This window comes from Crotalus tigris, unplaced genomic scaffold, assembly GCF_016545835.1.
Source record: "Crotalus tigris isolate CLP2741 ecotype Arizona unplaced genomic scaffold, ASM1654583v1 scf7180000018371.15429387391:27106975, whole genome shotgun sequence".
Lineage (NCBI taxonomy): Eukaryota > Metazoa > Chordata > Lepidosauria > Squamata > Viperidae > Crotalus > Crotalus tigris.
Window position 1 is genome coordinate 11,455,904 of NW_024096970.1, and position 15,800 is coordinate 11,471,703.

Genomic DNA, 15,800 nt, shown 5'->3' on the forward strand with positions numbered 1-15,800 from the left:
ACCTATATGAAGAAAAAAGAGGCTTCATCTACAATATTCAATGCAAGGACTGCAACAGCCACTGTAAAGGGGGCTGGCAGAAGACTAGCAGAGGACATTCATAAACACTAACTAGCAACCAGAAGAAATGATGAAAATTCCTAAATCTAACAATACATGGACAGACTCAATTATAGATAGATGATAGATAGATAGATAGATAGATAGATAGATAGATAGATAGATAGAAATAAATAAATAAATAAATAAATAAATAAATAAATAAATAAATAAATAAATAGGCAGTAACCTCACGTTCACTCATGCCGATGATGTTAGGTACTAAGAATGCCACAGTTCATTCCTGAGCGACATATATTCTCTTCTATTAAGCTTATTTAAAATTTATGTTATGATATTCAAGATCAGAAACACCTGAAATACTTCGATATTTTGATGTTTATGGAAGTAGCCATTTTTGTTCTTCAGACATAAACTGCCTATATCAAGCTTCAAAAAAACCTCATGATGTTTCAGTCATTTCTGTTTCTGGCTTTCCTACAGACATTGGGGGGGGGGGGAGGGAAGAATGGAATGTACATTTGCAGGTGGGAAGCTGCTAAGCCTGGGAACCAAGTTATTCACGATTTTGTTTTGAGAACTGAAGATTCTTTATCATAATAATTGTTTGAAGTTTAATTGGTTAATGTGACCTGTACTGTCAGGAGGGAAGGGAGGTTCTATACTTTTAATATAGTGATTTGGCACCAAAACCAGAGCTGGTTTTCTATTCATCAGTGCTGATATGGTGCGCTCAATAAAGTTTTGCATTAGAGATTGGAATGTCTCAGCTGTGCTTACTTCGTTGGGATCATCAATCAGAACCTTGACAGCCTATATTCTTTGGCATCTTCCTAAATTGAATAAGATGCAAATTCTTTAGCTTTTGTTGATATGAACCCTAAGAATAGCTCATCCCCAATATTATGTATTCTCCAAAGTTCCCTTTTAAGCATTGAGAAATATGAAGGGGGAATAAAATCAGGTTAATTAACATTTCTTGGAATAAAGAATTATCTTTAAATGCTTAGGAGAATTAGCAAAGGATATTTTCTGAATTTGCTCAGGCAAATGAAGGAGAAGCCCATTCATGACCCTTCTTCACCATGGGAAGAATTGACAAATAGCAGGACCATGGAGCTAATCTACATTTACCAACTGATCGCCAGCTCCAGTCCTCATATAAGCAATCAAAAAACTCTGTAGTGTTTTTTTTAATGCCAGAAAAAATGCAATTCTTACTGATTTTTAAAAGTTAAATATATGATTCTGACTAATCATTCTTAAATAAATAAATTTCTAAAGTTGGTCAAATACCGGCATACATAGAACTAAAATATGCTGCAAATGGGCATTTATTTTATTTACAAATTCTGAAAATGTAGAAGTATCATTTTTTTCTACATTATAAATACAAATCAAATATTTTGGACATTTGTATATGAAACATTATATTTCTACTAAATAAATTGTGTATGATCTTGAAACACAGTGCTGGAAAAACAATAAACCGTCTCTCAATAGCCCCACTTCTGCTCCTCTCTAAGATCTGCTCCAAAAATTTCTCAGTTGTCTGGAACAGATTTGAAGATGAGAAGAAGCTGGGTCAGGAAGAAAGAACTGCTCCTGACTGAACAGTTTGAAGCTACTTCACTAGGAGAATTGCATCATGTTAAATGCATCAGATAAAATGCATGCATGTACATATTAGTGAATATCTGCTTAAAGGCTTAGTTACTATTCAGAATTCTACTTTTATATTACAATAAATCCCCATATAGTAAATATGCTAGCAAATATAGAGTGTGATTCTAAAAAAAAAATCAAAACAATCTAAACCAACACAGATTGCATAGTCATGAAACTGAAACTATTTATTTATTTATTTACATATGCATGCAACTAATGCCACTGAGATAGGCTATCTGAAGGACTACCCCAACTCCAATTGCTTCTGTCTGCCCAGTACAATCAGGTAGAGTGCATTTGATGGGGATTTCATCCATTTAATGGTGTCATCTTGTAGGATCCAGAAAGTGTGCAGCACCTGCCCTCTTAAGTAACTCAGAGATTTGCATAGCTTCCATCTCCATGATATTTAGATAACTGTTGTAAACCTGATTGTTCTCCTAGATCTTGGCATAGGTTTGGGGAGGCAAGGCATTGTTATTTTTGTCTGCTGACTTGGTATATTGTTTTTCCAGTCAGCTAAAGTTCTTTTTACTTGTTTCTCCATATGTTGATTATGATCTGTAAACTGCCCAGAGTCCTTACGAATTTGGGTACTGTGGTCTCTAAATTTGTATGCATGCATGGATAAATTGATGCAGAGAGATAGCCAGATAATACTTCTTAGTTTTCATATACAGTGTGCCCTTATTAATCCTATCTAAAGTTTAAGTTGAATAGCAATTATTTCTGGTTCATATTTCCTGACATGTCAATGGCAGCTATGTTTTTGTGTAAATAAGCAAGTACATTCTGTTAAAACAATGTTTATCATTAAACTTGAGAAATTCTGTCCCTGTGCTTCTGGAGACATGGAAACCTCTGGACATGTCCTTCTTTTCTGCTGTTTTTATGGAGACATTTGAACAAAATTTATTTTCCCGATAATTAATAGGCATTCTGACTGTTCTTATACCATTTATCTTCAATGATTGCTTAAAGATGAACGGATTGTAGCCACAGTGCAGGTAGCTAGATTTTGCACAACAGCACTAAAGAATCACTGAAACTTGATGAATAATCCATTATAACCATTTTATACAATTAATGCACCAAATCTATTTATATTATTACCCTATTGTATTTTAGTACCTAATAACTATAGACTTTCACAATTAATAATACATTATAATAGGCCACACTCTTGTTCATATGCAACTGATAGATTTGATTTGTTATTTGTCATTATTTTATTCTAAACTTTTAACTAGATACTGTTTGAGTATTTTTTATTGTATTGGTCTTTGACTGTAATAAATATTTTGAATTTGAATATCATTAAGCTTGCAAAATAACTATGAACAATAAACTGAATTACTACCATAAAGTTGTGATATAACTGAATGAAGAAAAAAAAGAGTTCCTGATTAATTTGAGTCCTAATTTGCTTGCAAGGTGAACAACGTAAATTGAAGGCCAATGCCAGGCTTGGTGACATCATAGGTAACTGATTTTAAGGAATGATTTTTGTAAAACAGAGTTGTCTTAATTTTTTTTAAAATATGGTTTTGCAAGAGGTAAGTCATTACTATTATCAGTTCATGGAACATAGATAATAAAATATATCCTCAGAGACTAAACATGTAGTTGACTTTATATGTGCAAATCTATATTTACTAGACCAAAACTAGACTCCAGTTGAGATTTTTAGGGTACAATAGTAAACATGAATCAGATGTCTGATCTTGTTCTCAACATGGATTTGGTTTAATCATATAAAAATTGTAACTGAGTTGAGATCTGGTGTATCATGGCAGATGGCCCCATAGCAATTACTCCTGTAATATGCAGAACAATTTGACCACTCAAATTCTTCTTGGGGTGATTAATAGAATTTTCCTTTCACCATGACTATACAAAATTTTTGACACTATAATATTAAGATAGATTAATAAACTACATACAGTATTACTTCACGATATGTATAGTAAAAGGTTTACCTATAACATTGTACAGGTACAAATCAAACTTACTTAGCGATGCATTGAGTATATTCTGTTTTATAGTTTTACTACATATGGATTATGATGTCACCTTCCTTCCTGGAATTCAAGACAATACTCATAGAACACCCCTCCCCCATGATTTACCTTTACAACATCAAACTGGGGTATGTGTGTAGGGGTAGATTTGGCTGACCTAGTGCTGTCACTTGACAAACTTAAATAATTAAAACTGGATTTGAACTTGGGTTACCATAGTCAGAACACAGAACCTTAACAACTACACCACTTGCTGACTATAATAACTGAATATGCAGAGAGATATTTTGGAGCCACCTGTTATTCTCCTAGAAGAATGGGAATTGTTGACTAAAAAAAGAGAAAAAGAAATAATACGATAATCTGAAATTTAAAACTTTTGATGTGCTAGAAATTTTGATGTGGTTTACTTTATTTCTTTTCTGAGTCTTACAACAACAATTCTTATAGTACAGAGGAATATTAGTGAGGGATGATTAATGTATGGTTAGGGCTACAAAATCTGGGCTACAAAAATCAAGATGTTTAGTTTTCTGCATCCTTTTGTTGCCATCTAGTGGATGTCCAAATTTTTGCAGCATCTTCTGTTTTGACAGCCCAGATCTGAAAGCCATTTTCTGTATCATATTGCAAAGTACAGTTATGAGAACAAATAGAAAAGCTGCTTATTCGGAGTGGTGTTTCTGCAAAAAAATAAGCAGAAGCAAATTTCTTACTTATTAGGATAGCAACAGTTTAGAATTGCTTAATAAAACCTCTATGTCAGCTGTACACAGTATTTATATTTTTCACAATTTTATGTATTAAGACAAGGAACTAAGAAGTACCAATTAAATCTCTCAAGGATACAATTATTTTATCCCTTCAGAGAATCAAAACAACTGCAGACTACTTGGAAGGAACAAAATATTCCTTTATCTTTGATATTATAGGTTGAAGTTTTGAAACCAGTTTCTTTTCCTTTCTTTAATATTGCTCTATTGAGTTAACAAATGAGCATAACATTGCATTTTAACAGTGAAGAAAAGGCTTTATTAACAATAATTCTATACAGATTTGTTGCTGCTATCAATAGTAATGCCTATGGAGATTCTCAGTCATCCAGGTCATAGTTATTCCAAAGGTGCTTTTTCATGAGGCAACCAACCAGACTTTCTTGTTTTTCTTTGAAGACATTTCACTTCTCATCCAAGCTTCTTCAGTTCTGACTGGATGGTGGGGAATGGAAGGATTTATACTCCTTGCAGACAGCTGGTCATTTGCATTCTTTTAGAGAATCACTGAGGCCACCTGGAGGTTTATCTGTGTCATAGGGTCACTTGAGTAGTGCAAATGGGTGTGGAGCCTTCTTGGAACTGCTGTGTTGTAGACTGGAGATAGATGATGTCATATCCCTCCCACTCTCAACAAAAAAAATCAAGAAAGTCCAATTGCCTGGTGAAAAAGCACCTTTGGGATATCAATAGTGATGCAAGTCATTAGTGAGGCACACGTATTGGGAGAAAATGAACCAATATAAACTGCCTATGACAGACTTTTCTTCCTTCTGGAATAACTAAGAAGATGGGCTGTTTTAGAAATATGGGCCACAAATAAATATGATTATTTTAAATTCCAGTCAGGTTTACGGTAAAAGAGATTTCTGTAAGGAAAACTGGTTTAATTGGTCAGATTCCTTCTCCAAAGGGGGAAAAGGAGAACAAAGAAAAGATCTTGCAAATTCTGTTTGCTTTTAAGCATATATTTAGATGAATGCTTTATTTATACTCTACATAGTACCTGAATGCTGAGTAAGAAAAAAGTGAACTTAGATTCCACCCTATGCTCTGTTTATATAGTTTGAACTGAAAATTACTTTCATTGTATCAACTTTTAAGGATTGTTTGGAGTTCATTTTTGGAAGGTACTGATAAACATTTGGGATTGTTTTTTCAAAAAAAAAAAAGGTGCTGGAACTCACACACATCATACAACCTGCCTTGCCTACCCTACAAGTTTCCATCCAAAAAACGTGCCGGAACTCTGTTCTGGGCATTCTATGAGAAAAAAAGTCCTGGTCTTGTCTTTAGAAACACTTGATATTGTTTAATCTTATTTCCCAGTTATTGAAGGAGATACTGAATTTTTATGTTTTTTTAAATGACACTGCCCTTAATTTTTTTTATGTAAGTGCTGTCATTTTAAACTAATGTAAGCACTGTATTAGGAGATTAATATTAATATTATAACTCTTATTGTTGTTGTAAATATAATTTAGATATGGAATCTACAAACTCCAGGAAGTAAAATTTTTGTTTACGTTACTTTTACAAACTATCTATTAATTTCACTTATATTAAACATTGTTATAATTGTTTGTTTTTAACAGTTTTTCATCCCCTAAAAGCTGGAAGTATACCAAATAAAATAAAAGCAATCTTCAATAAAACAGCCAATAATAAACCATCTACTTATAAACCAAGATGTGCCTAGATATGTAATAAAACCTTAAAAAATAAGTAATTTGAAGTTTCAGTCTCTTAGAACTGATTTAGAGAAGAATTGATCTCACAGGGATAGATATATTCCGAACGGCAACATAGTTTTAAATAACTTTTATGTTTCTGTAGCTATGAAATGGAAGGTAGTAATTTTTACCAGTGACCAGCCATCTTCAGGAACCAGCTCGCAAGTTTATATTACATTATATGGGGAACAAGGCAACTCAGGAGCTGTCTTTCTATACGGGGAGGAGAAAAAAGTGTTTGAAAGAGGAAGCACAGATACTTTCATTGTAAGTATTTATTATAACAAAAATTTAGAACAATGCCATTTAATTAAAAGTTCTCATTTGTTTAATATTAGTGATATGTGACTATGTATGGGAAACAGTATCATTTCGTATGGTGTCATTTTCTGTTTTCAACTGCCACAAGACTTGAGCCAAGTAATTCTATTTAAATTATATTAATTGCAATAGTAGTAATAGCACTTATATACTGCTTCATAATGCTTTAAAGTCCTCTCTAAGCAGTTTACAGAGTCAGTCTATTGCCCCCAACAATCTGGGTCCTCATTTTACTGACCTCAGAAGGATGGAAGGCTGAGCCAACCTTGAGCCAGTCAGGATTGAACTCCTGGCAGTGAACAAAGTCAGTCTGCAATATTGCATTCTAAACACTGTGCCACCAACAGCTCCTAATGATATAATGATGTGGCTGCTTCAATTTGTGACACAACTCACTCAACAAGCGCTACGATGAATGCAGCTTCTGTTACTGTTTTTTCCTCTTTGATCCTTAGTTTGGGATTTACTTCAGAAGAATGTATTAACAAATTGGTAGGACTCATTCAAGATTTTTCTTGCTCTTGTGAAAGCTAATTCTCACATGGTCAAAAATACAGCCTGATATCCAAAAGAAGAAAGAGATGGCAACTGTCTCCTGTTCAAAAGGAGAGGCCATCTAGTCCAGAATTCCTCAACCTTTTGGTTGTACATGAGCGGCGAGCAACTGCACCCGCAGTCTCATTTCTGTGAGCCGCAGGCATACATGCTCACCCGCTGCTCATACAAGTGGGGATGCAGGCATGGGTCTTCCACTACTTCAGGTTCTGAACAGCTCATGGCCCGGTAGTAGGCTGTGGCCCGGGATTGGGAACCCCTGATCTAGTCCATTGCACAGTTTGGGAAAAGAGCAGAAACATTTTGAACCTTAGGTTGTAAATAAGGTAAATTTATTTAAATAGTGATTTCATTTTATATACAATAGTAATTGAAAATATTTCATATTTGCCTAATGGGTTTTTTTCAAAATAAGACTAATTATCTGAACTTAACTATGCTTAAACATCCATTTTAGATGTTTTTCTCTTTTTTTGAAGCTGAAGAAAATTGTGACTACTAACATATCAGCACACAGTTCTGTATCTGCCATTGCCCCTTCCTAAATATAAATCTAGTGAAGGTAGTAAATATTGGTAGATATTGCAGTTTGTTGTTAAGAGACAAGTATGTCAAATGGCTGAAGTGTCAGATGGCTGCCTGCCTTTGGTCTGTTCAAATGTATGGGACAAAAAAAGATTCAAATTGAAATACAGCTGCTGGCAGCTCATAACACTATGAATTTATTTCATGCTTTGTCAAAGCAATATCATTTATGACTACACCATGTAATTGTGTAATTTTGAGTTTAATGAATCTTAGTTTCTGAAAAATGTAGATTAAATTGAATAATAATTGCTATAATAACATAAAATAATCAATAATCTTCATATAGGTGCTGAAATAATTCTGGCTTCTAAAATGATCATTTTAAGTCTTTGTAAGTTTATATTAACAAACTGTAAAATGTTTTTCTAGTGAACACTCTGTTTGTCACAATTATGGTCTTAGAGTTTCTGTTTGATTACATTATATTTCAGTCTTCATAATGTCTGAAGCTTATAATCATTAAGATATAAATCATTTTGAGGGCAACATGTTGGGAAGAGTTATCTGGGTTACTAAGCTTAGTATGAAGTAAAATTCAAAGTAACTTCATAACTTCATTTGAAATTGAAGAGGCTTTTCCTCTGAAATTTCCCTAGAAGTTTTTTGATTGGAAAAGTATTATAAATCTTATATATAGAGAGAAATTATGGTAGCATATTTGTTTTCAAAAAGACATATGATCTACTATTTGGCTTGCTATATTATACGAACAGATTCACACGGAAGACTTGGGAGATCTATACAAAATGCGGATAGGACATAATAATTCTGGAGAAACCCCTGCCTGGCACTGCAAAAAGGTGACATAAATTAATACTACGGCATTTATTTATTTAGATCTATATGCCACCCTAATGATAAATGAACTGCATATACTGTAAAAACCTTGTTACATTTGAAGAGCTTAGAAAAATGTAAATGTCAGTCATGAACACACTATGTGCTATATGGCCAAAACGCTAGGATACAGTATGTTGCTCTCTGATTTTATGATTGAAATAATGAAAATCTAAGGAATTAAATGTTTCCCATATGTTTTCAAGTAGGATACATAATGGGGACAGTGAATAATATCTGTAACACTGAATGAGATATGCATTATGATTGCATTATGATTGTTTGCTTATGTGCCACCAAATCAGCGATTGCATTATGATTGTTTGCTTATGTGCCACCAAATCAGTGTCAGTCAACTCTTAGCAACCACACAAATAGTTGTTTTCCAGGAGGCTCTATCCCAATTTGGTCTGCCAGGCACTCTGGTTGGAACGTATAGTTCAAAGAGAGCATCTTAACATGGATAATCAATCTATTTCGTTTGTTGGCAAATAGAGCTTTATATATTATCCTCTTATGCTGGACACAGAGAAGTAAACTTTTATGAACATGCACAAACACACATATACCTACACACAAACACAAACAACCTGGATGTCATCCTAATCTACTTTAAGTGTAAAGTTAATATAGTCTCTCAATGAAAAGTTTTCACTGCTATAGAAACTAATTAATAGGCTTGAAATTTCTTTAGGGTCTCTTGAATATTTTAGGGCATAGAGTGAAAGCTTTTTGTTCACTCTGGGTATGAAAAATCCTATTCTATCCTCAGAATTCTAAGAAGCTCAGTTATAGTAAAGCACAAATGCAAAAACACATGCAAACATGCTCATATACTACTAAAATAGCATATGAAACCTTTGAATTACGTTCCGCATGGAAAAGTCATGCCATGCCTGTAAGATGAGTGTGAAAAATGAGTCTTTTTTAAACATAAGCTCAGTAATTGGTCCTAAGAATGGATTGTAATAGCAAAAAGCCCTACTCCATTTCTGCAAAGAATAACCTAGATTCAATTGTCTGTCTTCAGCTGCAATTGCAGAATCTTGTAACAGGAGAAAAATATGATTTCTCTGTTGAAAAGTGGCTGACGCAAACTCAAGATGAAGGTGAAATCAGTCAAGAACTTCCTGTTTTGCATCAGGGGCAGCCCATTCTTCCAGGTAGGATACGTATTTGATCATTCTGCTGTTTGAGTAATTTCCAAATATTTGTGTAAGAATTTATATTAAATATAAATTTAAATTAAATATATATACTGTGTGTGTGTGTGTGTGTGACAATTAAGATACTGTCAAACTCTGAAACCTAAATTTCATGGTAATACCAGGCATATCAACCAATATCTAACTACATTTGGCATTCTGTATGTTTTATAATCAGTGCACCTCAAAAAGATCATTAATGTATCAATGGAAAACAAGGAGCCAGACTAGGACAAAAAAAAAAAAAAATCTGGAATAACACCTATATGATTGCTAAAAACTGGGATTATCCATTGAAACTGAATATAGAAGAGTCTGGAGAAATAAGTATTTATACAGTCCTAAGAACTTCTCTTCCACAAGATATAGAGATGGCTGCCAATTTAATATTCTCGAGGGAATTAAAGATATTTTATGGTGGGAAAGACTTTTAATAGTTGCAAACATGATTAACAGTTGGGTTGGCCACTGAGAGAGAAAAATGATAACTTAGTTATGTCTTTGGCTTGATACACAGCTCCAGATCATTTGTTTTGTCAGGTTTCAGCCTCAGGGACAAACAGATTTATTTTTTTCTGTCTGTCCTGCCTGATGTGGTATGAGAGATAGGTAGGAGAGCAGGTTGCATGTTCTATCATCCAAGGAGTATTGACAAGGCTTCAAAGAATAGCCTTTCCTGTCATTATACCTGGAACATCATCCAGGTAAAATTAGATTGGCCCCACCACACTGCTGACCTTTCATAAGTCTTCAAAGACCTGGTTCTCAGGTGTGGAATGGAATTGATTTCTTGGGTATGTTGAGGATTTGTTATGGTTCTCCAACCACCATGTGTTTTATTGTAATTTATGCATGTTTTAATTGTGAGCAATCCAGAATCATGTACTTGAAATGGTCAGCTAGATACAGTGAATGACTATGATGTTGATACATATTGAGTCAGCAGTATAAAATAGTTGTACATAAAGCATAATGTTGGTAAATTGCTGTCCTTCATTATTTTCAGTGGCAATGTACAAGGTGCATGTAGTAACTGGTGATCTTTGGAATGCTGGGACAGAAGCTGATGTGTACATAGCAATCTATGGAGAAAAAGGTGACACAGGATGCCGACAGCTGCATAGGTCAATGAAGTCTCAAAAACATATGAAAGGACAAGTAAGTGAATTAAAGTAAATGCCCTCCCTTCGTAGAACAAGCTGCCAAATAGATATACTATCTATGAAAGTCCTTTTTTTACCTGAAATATAGATAAAAAGGTAAAGGTTTCAGTTATGTCAGTTATGTTCGACTCTATGGCATAGTGCTCTTTTCTGTTTCTTGGCCAAGGGAACCAGCATTGTCAGAAGGCACTTCCAAGTTCATGTGGCCACCATGGCTATACGCCGAGACTTATGAAACACTGTTACATTCCCAACGAAGTGGTTCCTATTTATCTAACTGCATTTGCATGCTTTCAAACTGCTAGGCAGGCAAGAGCTGGGGCAAGTAACTTGAGTTCATCCCATTGCATGGGCTGTCAGCTCTCCAGTGACAAGCTTAGCATCTTTAATCGCTGAGCCATTATGCCCCAAAGTTTTTTTTTTCTCCCCTAGACAATTGAATTGAGTCCCATTTTGGTTTTCTAATTTTTCTATTTGGCCCACCATTTTGTATATTGGGATATTTGAACAACATAGTCAGTGTTATCTTGTTACACTGCCCAAAGTGACATTGTTTGAGCACCATTATAAATGTGCAAAATAAATAAAATCAGTTCATATAAATATGCTTTTCACAATTCAGCAACTACTATAGATCTGCATCACAAACAATATTTATTAAAAAATAACTTCATTAAATTATAGAATTATTATACATACTCATACTCATATAGATTTTAAGAAGAAAGGTTGATTAAACATGATTATGTCTTTTTCCTCATCTTTTGTCAATGCTAAATGACTCCCTTTGGTATTTCCAGTTTAAAAATGCTAGACATCTATTTATATATGAAACTTACAGCAGGTGAACAGAACAGTTATTTGTTAGGGAAAAGAGGAAATTGCACCTTAAATTTTTAGCATGAATAATAAGTACTTCCAGCATTGCTAAGTCAATTTAGCTTTAATGTAGCAATTTTGTGACTATGCTATCTTCACTCCCTTAGTTAGCCTGAGGCAAATATAAATCTTGTAGAAACTAAATTTAAAGAAAATTATAAACAGTTTTAGTGTGTGTTTGTGGCTTTAAAAATGATTTATCACAGTTTAATTCAATTAATTGGAGTAAAACATCTTACTGATTTTCTTAACTTGTGCATTTAACAGTAATTGATTAAAAGTATTTTTCCCAGTATTGCTCTTTTAATACAAATAGAAACTTGTTTAGGATTTATGTTTCACATTTACATATGTGGATTACTTGAAAGAGAATGAGAAAAGACAAAACACAAATTCTTAAAATTAAGTGTGTATTATTTGCTTGATTGCAGACCGATACATTCTCACTTGAAGCTGTGCACCTTGGACATTTATGTAAAATTGTTATAGGACACAATGGACTTGGCTCAGGTCAGAACTTTTAAAGTATTTATGTACTTCAGTGACATAGAATATGATATGGGTTTTTTCATAGAACTATTGGGAGTTTAAGAATAAACATTTCTGAAGAAAAAGCAGTGGCCCATTTATGGAAAGAAAATTATTAAGGGAGATCTGGCACCTTTCCCCAGCACTGCTTCTGATACCTGTGGGGAAAAAAAAGTTTAACTTTTATACATTATATGCACATTTTGTCAATGATTTTTTTCAGAGTCCAATGATTCCATTCTTAAATTTCTTTAACATTGATTCTTAAGTAATACTCATTATTTATTAATTACTTATTTTATTTTAGACATTATACTTGTATATGAATAATAAACTGGTTTTCAAAAGTAAAATGCCACTATACAATTGTAGTAGGCAGAATGCTGTGCATTCAGTACTATAAGCATGAACAAAAGGAAGAATAAAATTGCATCTTAGATAATTAACATAACTACAGTATTTAAAAAGCTGTATGTTCCTTTAGAAAAATGGATGGTAAGACTGTTGGAACAGGTAGTGTGCCTCACATAGCCAAATACCTGGGTATGCTTTTCAATGCTTCACAAGATCTTAAAATGTGAGCTGATACATTTCTGGAGATAATTAAGAGATAGTACTAGGTCCCAAGCATTCTAGGACCATATAGGTTAATATCTACCATTTCCCAGCAAAACCTATTTATTTCTGAACCTCCTTCAAGAAAAATATATATGAAATTGCTCCAATTTATAACTAGATAATGAGCTTAATATTGTATACTTTTTTGAGCATCTGGACTATTTTCAAGGACAGGCTTTAGCAGGAGATATTACATAACCTGTGATTCTACAAATACAAATTCCTTTATTGTCAAAGTACAACACATGTACAGTGAGATTGGCTGAGCCTCCCTTCATGCATCCCCCATCACAATTCACAATGACAACAAACACACAATCTTATTGCACCATGTGAACTTATTGCACAACTCACCGGCTCCACAAGTCTATCATATATGGAGTTATTTTCCATTCAGGAGTCTGACAGCCCATGGGTAGAAACTGTTCTTCAGCCTGTTGGTGCAACTGGCTATGCTTCTATATCTCATACCTGATGGTAGGAGAGTAAAGAAGTACTGACCAAGGTGTGAGTAGTCCCTGAGGATTTTCCTCACTCTTCTAAGGCAGTGGGCCCTAGCGACGGCATCTAGTGGTATCAAGGGGACAGCCCACAATGTTTTGTGCTGTGCTCATGACCCTCTATAGTGTCTTTCTATCCATGGCTGTCAAGCCAGCATACCACACCATAATGCAATGTGAGAGATTCTAAGGTCCAGATTATATGTCCTTGACACACAAGATTTTAGATCTTTTCCTAAAGAATCTACATTTGCATAGCTCAATTTCCATTTATCATCCTAAACAGTAGGTGCTTTATATTGCAAATTGTTTTGGTGTCACAGCTGTCTTAAATTAGAGATAAGAAATACAATAAACAAATAAACAAGCAACTGAATATTGCAGCAGTGTATACATTATTTAAATGTAATACAAAAAATGGCTAATTTTGTGTGTTGCTCTTTTAACTTATCAAGTATGTAAGCTAGCACTTGAGAATGAGTCAGCACAGAGCTGTCATGAGATTGCAGTGATATTAATACATACTTGACTTGATTTCACTATTAAGAATGGAATATTTATATTCTCACCTAGGAAATGGTTGGTTTTTGGAGAAAATTATAGTCCAGGATCCTATCACAAACTCAGATTATATCTTCCTATGTTACAGGTTTGTTCAGTTTATTATTTTTAAAAATTATAATAGCCAGTTCACAATGTAAATTTTTCATCTGATTGGAATGACTAAGATAAGAGAGAAGCAAAGCACTAAGGAACTGACAACTGAAGGTCCTTCTGACTGAGGGAGCTTCCCAGGACCAGCTGCCCAGGAGTTGATTTTTCTAACTCTTTGATGTTTGGGAAAGGTGAGGTATAGGCAAACACTAAAGAACAAAGTCCCTTCAGCCTCAGATTCCTTAAAAACTATCCTCACCTAGTCTCTCAATCCTGCAGCAATTGTCAAACTGAACTTTCAAACAGCTGATTGAGAATGAGGAAAAAAAAATCCTCAGTTCAAATTAAATTCCATGTGGCATTCTCATTTTCAATTCTTCCTTAAAACACTATTGAATTTCAGATATTTTTCACTTTTGCACTATATCTTAAACTTCTGCCACAAAGTTTGGCTGGTTGTTCTTTGCTAGAAAGATAATTCTGTTAATGGAAAGACTTTCTTGGCTTCATTGAGATCTGAACATAAGAGCACTTCTGTGTCTTATGTGTCACTGTGTTACTTTTGTGAATTCTCTACTTCAGCAGTTATCTGTAAGATTGCAGCTAGACTAGGTCCCTCCAAGGTGCCTTCCAACTTTGTTATTCTGACTACAAACAGCCTGATGATCATTAGATGACAGACATACTTAGATTTTTCTCTTTGCTGCATTAATGGTTATGTGGAATTTTACAGCCCAGATATATTAGTCCTAAGGGAAGACCACAAATTGAAAACATGAATTCATGTTTCCAGCAACTGGTACAGAATTGTAAACTGCCTCTGATACCTGAGATACATATATACCTAGTCCAAGTGATATACTATACAATTTCAAGCTTCATATTTTGCCTGAATCAAAATGAACTCCTAATGAACCAAAATCAGGGGCAATTTACTTCTAATCATTTTCATGTCCACATACAGAAAATCTGTTGTGTATTTGAAATTCTATATTTTAATTATACTTGGCCTTAATTATACTTCATGTTTCATGTGCCCATGGTGGCAAAACCTTGTGAAAATATATGTTGCCTTATAAAATAATCTTTGTTTCTTTTTGCTTTAAATGAATTATATTGTGGCTATTCAAGAAAGAATGTTCCCAAATTATATCTTATTTAAGATACTTTATCTAATTTTAAATCATGCAGTTCAGCCACATCGATTTGTAGCTGAGTTTTATTTTTACATATGCATACATTATGTATGCATATATGCTTTAAAGTGTATATGAACCATAGTTAAGCATGAAAATAAGTAAATATTTATTTATTTTTGCTAAAAATATGTCACTTTATGTCACTTTAATGCCATAAAATTGAACAGCTTATATTGCAATGTAATGTTCAGTAAAAAGTTACAGGAAATAAGTTCTTGAAATGCAATGTAATTCTAGGAATGTTTTGTTCATATCAATTATATATTCACAATTATATATTCAATCCATTCCTGCTTGTGCTTTTCTAGAATAGACTATCTTCTCCTTTCTCCACACTAAAAACATCAATGGCTGTAAGAAAGTTTCTACACAGCCATAGATAGATAGATAGATAGATAGATAGATAGATAGATAGATAGATAGATAGATAGATAGATAGATAGATAGTCAGTCAGTCAGTCAGTCAGTCAGACAGACAGACAGACAGACAGACAGAGA

The 15,800-nt window shown here is 33.9% G+C and overlaps 1 protein-coding gene across 3 annotated transcripts in view; it reads left to right on the forward strand.

The window, feature by feature from the left end:
- The window catches only part of RP1 (RP1 axonemal microtubule associated), a 186,342-nt gene that overhangs the window by 26,556 nt on the left and 143,986 nt on the right, over nucleotides 1-15,800 (forward strand). For all 3 annotated transcript variants that reach the window (XR_005557687.1, XM_039351366.1, XM_039351365.1), the window contains exons 4-9: nucleotides 6,359-6,522; nucleotides 8,433-8,519; nucleotides 9,587-9,719; nucleotides 10,768-10,919; nucleotides 12,235-12,313; nucleotides 14,023-14,098. Coding sequence is in view for 2 of the 3 variants with exons in the window: in XM_039351366.1 (XP_039207300.1) it covers nucleotides 6,359-6,522; nucleotides 8,433-8,519; nucleotides 9,587-9,719; nucleotides 10,768-10,919; nucleotides 12,235-12,313; nucleotides 14,023-14,098 (691 nt within the window). In the remaining variant the exon portion in view is untranslated. The remainder of the gene's footprint in view (nucleotides 1-6,358; nucleotides 6,523-8,432; nucleotides 8,520-9,586; nucleotides 9,720-10,767; nucleotides 10,920-12,234; nucleotides 12,314-14,022; nucleotides 14,099-15,800) is intronic.